The sequence below is a fragment of the Salmo trutta genome, chromosome 25 (genome assembly GCF_901001165.1).
Source record: "Salmo trutta chromosome 25, fSalTru1.1, whole genome shotgun sequence".
Taxonomy (NCBI): domain Eukaryota; kingdom Metazoa; phylum Chordata; class Actinopteri; order Salmoniformes; family Salmonidae; genus Salmo; species Salmo trutta.
The window spans coordinates 46,508,947-46,518,770 of record NC_042981.1 but is presented as its reverse complement, the minus strand read 5'-3'; the positions used below and the strand labels follow the sequence as shown (position 1 = coordinate 46,518,770).

At 41.7% G+C, this 9,824-nt stretch overlaps 1 protein-coding gene across 1 annotated transcript in view; it reads right to left on the bottom strand.

The window, feature by feature from the left end:
- Window positions 1–1,026: 1,026 nt before the first annotated feature.
- The window catches only part of LOC115162624 (GTP cyclohydrolase 1), a 42,907-nt gene continuing 34,109 nt past the window's right edge, over window positions 1,027–9,824 (bottom strand). Inside the window, exons 4-6 of the mRNA XM_029714099.1 lie at window positions 2,304–2,335; window positions 1,849–1,933; window positions 1,027–1,366 (exon numbers count right to left, since the gene is read on the bottom strand). Of these exons, the coding sequence (XP_029569959.1) occupies window positions 1,240–1,366; window positions 1,849–1,933; window positions 2,304–2,335 (244 nt within the window). The 3' untranslated portion in view covers window positions 1,027–1,239. The remainder of the gene's footprint in view (window positions 1,367–1,848; window positions 1,934–2,303; window positions 2,336–9,824) is intronic.

The following is a 9,824-nucleotide window of genomic DNA, read 5'->3' as shown; positions in this document are numbered from 1 at the left end:
CAACTGCAAAACTAACAGCGACATTACCTCACATAATTTGAACACCACAGTTAATTAAGGATCGGACCCTTTTTTTCAATTTGACGAATGGGTTTGATGCATTTGGCTTGAGCGGGAATATGATGCCATGTGAAAAGGGCACTTGGCACTTTTGAATAAGTTTGGCTCAAGGCAAGTTTAAATGCATACTATTAGTCAATTGTCTTAGGTCTCTCTTTTGTGTTGTGTTGTCTCTCTTGTCATGATGTGTGTTTTGTCTTATGTTTATATACAGTGGGGGAAAAAAGTATTTGATCCCCTGCTGATTTTGTACATTTGCCCACTGATAAAGAAAGGATCAGTCTATAATTTTTTTTTTTCATCTTTTTTCCCCTCACTGTATTTAAAAAATATATATTTTAATCCAAGGCCCCGTCCCCGCAGGAGGTATTTTGCCTTTTGGTAGGCTGTCATTGTAAATAAGAATGTGTTCTTAACTGACTTGCCTAGTTAAATAAAAGTCCAATAAAATAAATAAAAAAGTAAAACTGACATATGGGCCTGGGCCTAGCTTACTTTGGATAAAGATATCTTGCAAAAATATATCAGGAAAGAAGTAAAGAATAAAACAATGTTTCTAAAAAAACATTGATTTTAATGTTAGGATGTTTCTACGTAGGTGTAAGTATCTTTACCGTACTTGGAGGTTCAATCTAATGAAAAGTTACAAAAAAATGTTTAACAGGATCAAAGTCCTTTAAATTAAGCAACCATAAGAAACACTAATCATTGATCCAAACTATTCATTTTTAGGTTAAGCCAGCCACCTGACAGACACCGTTTAGTAAGACTCATGTACACTGTCATGTCCTAGGTTTTGGCCATTCTAGGGAGTTTTTCCTAGCCACCGTGCTTCTACACCTGCATTGCTTGCTGTTTGGGGTTTTAGGCTGGGTTTCTGTACAGCACTTTGATATATCAGCTGATATAAGAAGGGCTATATAAATACATTTGATTTTGATTTGATACAAACACAAGACAGCTATGTCATGCGACCATGTGATGTGTGTGATTATTTGGAAGGGGGTGGAGGGATAGACAAACACACACACACACACACACACACACACTCTGCAAGCCCGGACTCTAGGCTTCGTACCAAAACTACTGTGTGGACGGCTCTAGCTCCAGGCAGGTGACAGGGAGAGGGGTCTGCGCTGCGCTGGGCTGGGCAGCAGGTTTGTGGGCCAGCCGTCCCTCTCAGTTCCTGATGAGTGTGAGGAACTCGTCCCGTGTCTTGGGGTCCTCCCGGAACACCCCCAGCATGGTGCTGGTCACAGTCTTGCTGTTCATCTTCTGCACCCCCCTCATCACCATGCACATGTGACTGCATGCAGGAAGAAAGGCATCATTATCCATTACTGTTATAGTTATTAGATTTGGGTGTATGGCAAATGTTCTGTTAATGACACATTGAAGATTGTCCAGATATGGCCTCTCCCTTTATCTTTGGTTTCATTTGTGCGTGTTTTGACTGCCATGATTGCATCATTTTAAAAAGTCAATAAGGTACTTTTACCTATGGGGGTACACCTAAATGGACAGAAATATTGTCCAGAAATGAACACATTGAACAGAAAGAGCACACCTTGTGAGCAAAAGCATATTGTTTTCCTAAGGATTTGTGAGATAATGTATTAATATTAATTTATGTGTATGCACAATCCAGCCTACATTCCAGAAAAAAAATGGACAAACGATTAGCAACTAAAATTCCATAGTGTATCTTTAATGTCTGTCTGTATGGGCCTGTTAATATCAGTGGTGAGTGTAAAAACAAACAAACAAAAAAGGGAGAAAGAGACATACGTTGCCTCGATGACGACGCCCACTCCAGCAGGCTGCAGAGCTTCAGTGATCGCCACAGCGATTTGTTTGGTCAACCGCTCTTGAACTGAAAGAGACCAGACGAATAAAACAAGGTCCAAGTCAGAGAATGTCAAAGAGCAAAGTCAAACCTCTGACATCATCGCCCATGACATGGTAGGTTCATGGCAAGTTATTGGTAAGGTTTGTTCTAGGTTCCAACAACAGCACTGTTACCAGTCAACCAACTGACCATCTCCAAAAAGTTATAGAGTTTTAATGGAATTACTCAAATATGTCGTTACTGTAGTAATTACAGTGTAAGTGTACAGGTATAAGAACAACTTAATGTAAAGTGTTACATAAAACAAAAATACACAAAAGCTCTAGGTGCAGCTCATTTTATTGTCTGTCAACAATCAAGTGTATAAATTGATTATTAAAACGTATGGAAGTACCTTGCAGTCGACGGCTGTAGATTTCAACAATCCTGGGGAGAGATGAGGGGAAAAGGCAGGATGAAATACTTGGATTACATGGGAAAAACCCAAGTGGCAGGATTTACAATGAGAGGCACAGAGAGGCTTATATAGACAAAGAGGGATTACACATTCTTCAGGGACAGAGTGGAGACGAGAGAGAGACATGGGAGCTCTTCACAACAGAGGTCGCATTTTACAGTCAAATAGGTTGTTTTGTATTGGTTCGGACAGGTTGAAGTTCCTAAGAGATTGCGCTTTTACAAGTGTGCTGTTGTAATTTGTGTGTTTTAAAGAGTAGACATCAAATCCATCACAGCAATGATTATGCAGAATTTGTGCATACACAATGACTGTGAAATTGGATGATCCATCTAAAATAGGAGTTTATCTGCTACAGTGTTTCTTCACAACCAATAATAACTTAGATTTTTCTATGTATATGGTGGTAAGAAACTGCTTTTTACATTTTATTGAGAATATTCTGCAATTACTCTTTGATTTAAATAAGCCCCAAGTCAACATTCACCACAGGCCTGTCGGTAAACTTTCCAAATGTCGACAAAACAAAATACTTTAGACATGGTGGGATCTTTTTGTGTCTGTAAAATTATATTTATGAGCCAATATTGATATAATAACCATTATAATCGACGTAAACTTGGAGTCATGAGATGGTATGTTTGTGTGGTCCTCATACTATGACTCAGGAAAATATGCAGTTTTAGGCTGCAGATGAAATACTTCACTGGGGGTTGAAAGTGCACAGTGATGAGCGTGATGCTCATTTCCAATAACTATCAAGGATCTTATTCTGATGACATGATTGATGCTTGGCTGCCGTTTGACATAAAAATAATCTTGCTCTTTTGTCCATAATAATCTCATCATGTAGGCTACACCCGCACTGTATCTGTGATGAAGCCGTTGGCTGGAGCACACGTGCCAAGAACTGAGCAGGTACCGAGTATATAAAAAATTATATTCAGTACATGGCTATTTAACAGCAAAAGTTATTCAAATGTTTTACATTTTAGTCATTTAGCAGACACTCTTAACCAGATTGATTTACAGTAGTGAGTGCAGACATTATTCTTACTCTTTCCCCATTTTCTTTTTATGTGCACCACACCGTCACGCACAGCCTTTTATCCGCAACAAGTCAATTTGATGGAAACATCTCTGGTGGGAAAATGCACATATTGTTTTTATGTAGATTTTTTTATATTTGCATGAACATCTTTCACCAATTGGATTGAAACTTAGCTACTAATACTGAGAACCGGTTGGACGTTCAAACCACCAGTGAGTCAACGTGAGTAGGAGGGGCGGGTCACGCTAGCCTCGTTATGGTCTGACATCCCTTCCACTTTGACCCAATGCTCTTTTCCAAACATGACCTCTCCTATCGCTGTAGCTCTGTCACTCTGCGCAGCAAAATGCCACAGAACAAGAGGATTACGAAGACTTTCAAATGGGCAGATGCATCGATATGAAGGTAGAAAGGTGTTGCATCCATCTCAAAGAAGCTCATTCGTTTTTTGGGGGGGGATGCAAAGCCAAACTCTGAGTTCACTTCATAGAGGCCTATACCTCAAGTGTACTCTACAAAAAAAAAAGTACTGCAGGTGTAGGACAGCCCAGCCCCCAAAGTGACTCTTTACACTGTATGCAATAATTCCCTAGTGTTGTTTTAGGAAGTCAGTCTTCTCTGCATAATCTCACCAACCCCCTCTTGTCTCACCTCTAAGAAGCAGAGGTTCTGCTGTCTTTATACCCTGTAGGTCTGACATCTGATTGGAAGTTAAGTCAACAGTAATGCTACTGGTCAACAACTCCAATTTTGAATCCAAACAACTCAGATGTTATAAAGGGGGTCTCAGATTCATTGTCTCTCTCTTTTTTGTTCCTGACCTGTGCTGGTGAGATACACTCTTTCTTTCTCTCTCTACCCCATGGACTCTTGGGGCATGGCCTTTCAGGCTATGACTTACTGTATCTCTCTCCCTCTCTGATCATGCCTAGAAAAAATATGTTTTGTAATGTGTGTTACTTGTACAGTATATGATTTCAGTCATTTTACAAAGTAATTAAATACACTTGTATTTAGAATTCCATTCACAGACATTTCTTGAATGCCTATTACTGTAACTCAACTTTAGTCTCTTGCGCATTGCTAAATAATCTTTATTTTAATAGGCTAATTACATAGTCTTATCATGGGTCGCATGTGAGGTATATATGATTTTAAAATTATTTGTTTAAATTGAACCTTTGTTTAACTAGGCAAGTCAGTTAAGAACAAATTCTTTACAATAACAGCCTACGAACAGTGGGTTAACTGCCTTGTTCAGGGACAGAATGACAGATTTATACCTTGTCAGCTCGGGGATTCGATTTAGCAACTTTTCGGTTCCTGGCCCAACGCTCTGACCACTAGGCTACCTGCCACCCCAGGTAGCCTAGTGATATACACATATCAAATATTACCCCACTACAGTAAATGGTAACTTCTGACTTGATATATCTTACGAATACTTTGGACTAAATTGGAGTTTATTCCATTCGATTTCCCGATATTTAAGTCATAATGCCCAAGAAGCCAGTGTTTGGAAGATATATTGGCATGGGTGTTAGGCCCGAGATGGCATTATCACTTTTATACAACGGGTTACCAACATATTCAAATAATAGACATTTTTATTTAAAACGTTCTTTTGAGAAATGTATTCATACTATTTCATCCTTCCACAAGATGTAGTCCCGACACAAATCTAAGGTTGCTTTCCAAGCCGGCTGGTCGTTTGTTCTATTGGCTCGTTCATTCTTTTTGTTCTGTACCTAAGGACGTGACCCAATCGTTTGTTCTAAAATGCTCCATTGCATACTTTTTAAAATGTATTTTTATTTAACTAGGCAAGTCAGTTAAGAACTAATTCTTATTTACAATAACGGCCTACCCCGCCCAAACCTGGACGACGCTGGGCATATTGTGCGCCGCCCTACGGGACTCCCAATCACGGCCGGATGTGATACAACCGTCCTGGCTGGCAACGTTCTTATCCCTTGCTTGCTAGCCAACTAGTGACGTCAAAAAGTGCAGCCAGAATAACAGTAAAGTAGCTGCATTTGCATTTCGTTTGAGCTCTTTTCTAGTGACATTTGGATACATCCATAACAAATGAGCTAATGAGGTGCAATTTCGCCTGACATAGAAAATGTGCTCTCTCGTTAGGACACTGTTGTTCAGTGGAGCAAGCCAACAACACAGCTAACACAATCACAATTCTGTACCTTTTTTTCAATTTAAATATCTTTGCATATATCCATAAAAATTATGCCAGTTGATTCATAATTTTGCCTTGCTGAGAAACGTTGCCTGCCTGTCTCTCTCTCTCGTCCTGACACGTTCATTACTATGGGACAGCTGGAGACAGAATTTGAATATTGAAACAATGTTGTAAATGTCGGAGAGGCAGACCGCAAGGTTTATACGAATCTCCACTGTTGAAAACTAACTGTTAGTCTAAAAGAAATGTGAGATAATGTCGAGATGCTTTTTATAGTGGAGATCAAGATTATACGCTGCTTGGCTAGGCTGATGAGAGAGTGGATTGCACAATCAGATGGAACAGAGTAAATAGGCATTTTAACGTCATAGATTTAGCCGGGGGTAACACAGGCTGGAATGCGGTTTTAACCAATCAGCATTAGACCCACCCGTTGTATAAATAAAAACTATTGTTTTTTTAAGAACCAGAATTTCTATGTAACTTCAACAATTGTTCTTCGTTATTTCAAAATTCTGGTTCTTTTATTTATTTTCTAATTTTCAAATATACTGTCTTTATGATGGAGTGATTTTTGATATCTTTTGCTGTATATTCATCTGACTGGCTTGATAAAACCACATCTGAAATTGCTATTGACCAATCCAATCAGATCAACAGACTTTATGTTCACTGAAATGTGAATTAATCTGTGATATCTTTGAGTAACTTTTAGTTATTTTGCTCATACAAAAAAAGAGTAGGAGCCTTCCTTTCTCGCTTGCTTGTAGGAAGGTCTTACCTAAGGACATTTGCATGTCTAAAGAAAACAATGCTACCCTCCAAAAGGACACTTACGAAATGATACTACTAGGACCATGAACTGCTGACTTGAAGGTTGTACTCTTCTGTCTGATGCAGACTTAGATGTGTTCAAGGGAGGATTATGTAGGGGAGCCCCCAAAGTGAGTCTTTACACTGTATGCAAGAATTTCCTTTGTGTTGTTTTAGGAAGTCAGCCATTTCTACATAATCTCACCAACTCCCTCATCTCAAATCAAAACTGTATTAGTCACATGCACCAAATACAGTGAAAAAAAACTAAAAAACCTTACAGTGAAATGCTTACTTACAAGCCCCTAACCAGCAGTGCAGTGTCAAAAAATATGGATAAGAGAAAAGCAACAATTAATTAAAGAGCAGCAGTAAAAAATAATATATACAGGGGGGTGCCGGTACAGAATAAATGTGCGGGGGCACCGGTTAGTTGAGGTAGTATGTAAATGTACAGTCGTGGCCAAAAGTTTTGAGTGACACAAATATACATTTTTCACAAAGTTTGCTGCTTCAGTGTCTTTAGATATTTTTGTCAGATGTTACTATGGAAAACTAAAGTATAATTACAAGCATTTCATAAGTGTCAAAGGCTTTTATTGACAAAGTTGATGCAAAGAGTCAATATTTGCAGTGTTGAGACCCTTCTTTTTCAAGACCTCTGCAATCCGCCCTGGCATGCTGTCAATTAACTTCTGGGCCACATCCTGACTGATGGCAGCCCATTCTTGCATAATCAATGTTTGGAGTTTGTGGGTTTTTGTTTGTCCACCCGCCTCTTGAGGATTGACCACAAGTTCTCAATGGGATTAAGGTCTGGGGAGTTTCCTGGCCATGGACCCAAAATATCGATGTTTTGTTCCCCGAGCCACTTAGTTATCACTTTTGCCTTATGGCAAGATGCTCCATCATGCTGGAAAAGGTATTGTTCATCATAAAACTGTTCCTGGATGGTTGGGAGAAGTTGCTCTTGGAGGATGTGTTGGTACCATTCTTTATTCACGGCTGTGTTCTTAGGCAAAATTGTGAGTGAGCCCACACCCTTGGCTGAGAAGCAACCCCACGCATGAATGGTCTCAGGATGTTTTACTGTTGGCATGACACAGGACTGATGGAAGCGCTCACCTTGTCTTCTCCGGACAAGCTTTTTTCCGGATGCCCCAAACAATCGGAAAGGGGATTCAGAGAAAATGACTTTACCCCAGTCCTCAGCAGTCCAATCCCTGTACCTTTTGCAGAATATCAGTCTGTCCCTGATGTTTTTCCTGGAGAGAAGTGGCTTCTTTGCTGCCCTTCTTGACACCAGGCCATCCTCCAAAAGTCTTTGCCTCACTGTGCGTGCAGATGCACTCACACCTGCCTGCTGCCATTCGTGAGCAAGCTCTATACTGGTGGTGCACCGATCCCGCAGCTGAATTGACTTTAGGAGACGGTCCTGGCACTTGCTGGACTTTCTTGGGCGCCCTGAAGCCTTCTTTACAACAATTGAACCGCTCTCCTTGAAGTTCTTGATGATCCGATAAATTGTTGATTTAGGTGCAATCTTACTGGCAGCAATATCCTTGCCTGTGAAGCCCTTTTTGTGCAAAGCAATGATGACGGCATGTGTTTCCTTGCAGGTAACCATGGTTGACAGAGGAAGAACAATGATTCCAAGCACCACCCTGCTTTTGAAGCTTCCAGTCTTTTATTCGAACTCAATCAGCATGACAGAGTGATCTCCAGCCTTGTCCTCGTCAACACTCACACCTGTGTTAACGAGAGAATCACTGACATGTCAGCTTGTCCATTTGTGGCAGGGCTGAAATGCAGTGGAAATGTTTTTGGGGGATTCAGTTCATTTGCATGGCAAAGAGGGACTTTGCAATTAATCTGATCACTCTTCATAACATTCTGGAGTATATGCAAATTGCCATCATACAAACTGAGGCAGCAGACTTTGTGAAAATTGATATTTGTGTCATTCTCCAAACTTTTGGCCACGACTGTAGGTAGAGTTAATTAAAGTGACTATGCATAGATTACAACAGAGAGTGGCAGTGGTGTGAAGAGAGGGGGGGGGGGGGGGTAATGCAAATAGTCTTGTTAGACATTTGACTAGATGTTCAGGAGTCTTATGGCTTGGGGTAGAAGCTGTTAGAAGCCTCTTGGACCTAGACTTGGCGCTCCGGTACCGCTTGCCGTGTGGTAGCAGAGAGAACAGTCTATGACTAGGGTGGCTGGAGTCTTTGACCATTTTTAGGGCCTTCCTCTGACACCACCTGGTATAGAGGTCCTGGATGGCAAGAAGCTTGGCCCCAGTGATGTATTGGGCCGTTCGCACTACCATCTGTAGTGCCTTGTGGTCGGAGGCCGATCAGTTGCCATACCAGGCAGTGATGCAACCAGTCAGTATGCTCTCGATGGTGTAGCTGTAGAACCTTTTGAGGACCCATGCCAAATCTTTTCAGTCTCCTGAGGGGGAATAGGTTTTGTTGTGCACGCTTCACAACTGTCATATTGTGCTTGGACCATGTTAGTTTGTTGGTGATGTGGACACCAAGGAACTTGAAGCTCTCAACCTGCTCCACTGCAGCCTCGATGAGAATGGGGGTGTGCTCGGTCCTCTTTTTCCTGTAGTCCACAATCATCTCCTTTGTCTTGATCACGTTGAGGGAGAGGTTGTTGTCCTGGCACCACACGGCCAGGTCTCTGACCTCCTCCATATAGGCCGTGTCGTTGATCAGGCCTACCATTGTTCTGTCATCGGCAAATTTAATGATGGTGTTGGAGTCATGCCTGGCTGTGCAGTCATGAGTGAACAGGGAGTACAGGAAGGGGCTGAGCACACACCCCTGAGGGGCCCCTGTATTGAGGATCAGCGTGGCGTATGTGTTGTTACCTACCCTTACCACCTGGGGGTGGCCCGTCAGGAAGTCCAGGATCCAGTTCCAGAGGGAGGTGTTTAGTCCCAGGGTCCTTAGCTTATTGATGAGCTTTGAGGGCACTATGGTGTTGAACGCTGAGCTGTAGTCAATGAATAGCATTCTCACATAGGTGTTCCTTTTGTCCAGGTGGGAAAGGGCAGTGTGGAGTGCAATAGAGACTGCATCATCTGTGGATCTGTTGGGGCGGTATGCAAAATGGAGTGGGTCTAGGGTTCTGGGATGATGGTGTTGATGTGAGCCATGACCAGCCTTTCAAAGCACTTCATGGCTACAGACGTGAGTGCTACGGGTCGGTAGTCATTTAGGCAGGTTACCTTAGTGTTCTTGGGCACAGGCACTATGGTGGTCTGCTTAAAACATGTTGGTATTACAGACTCAGACAGGGAGAGGTTGAAAATGTCAGTGAAGACACTTGCTAGTTGGTCAGCGCATGCTCACAGTACACGTCCTGGTAATCCGTCTGGCCCTGC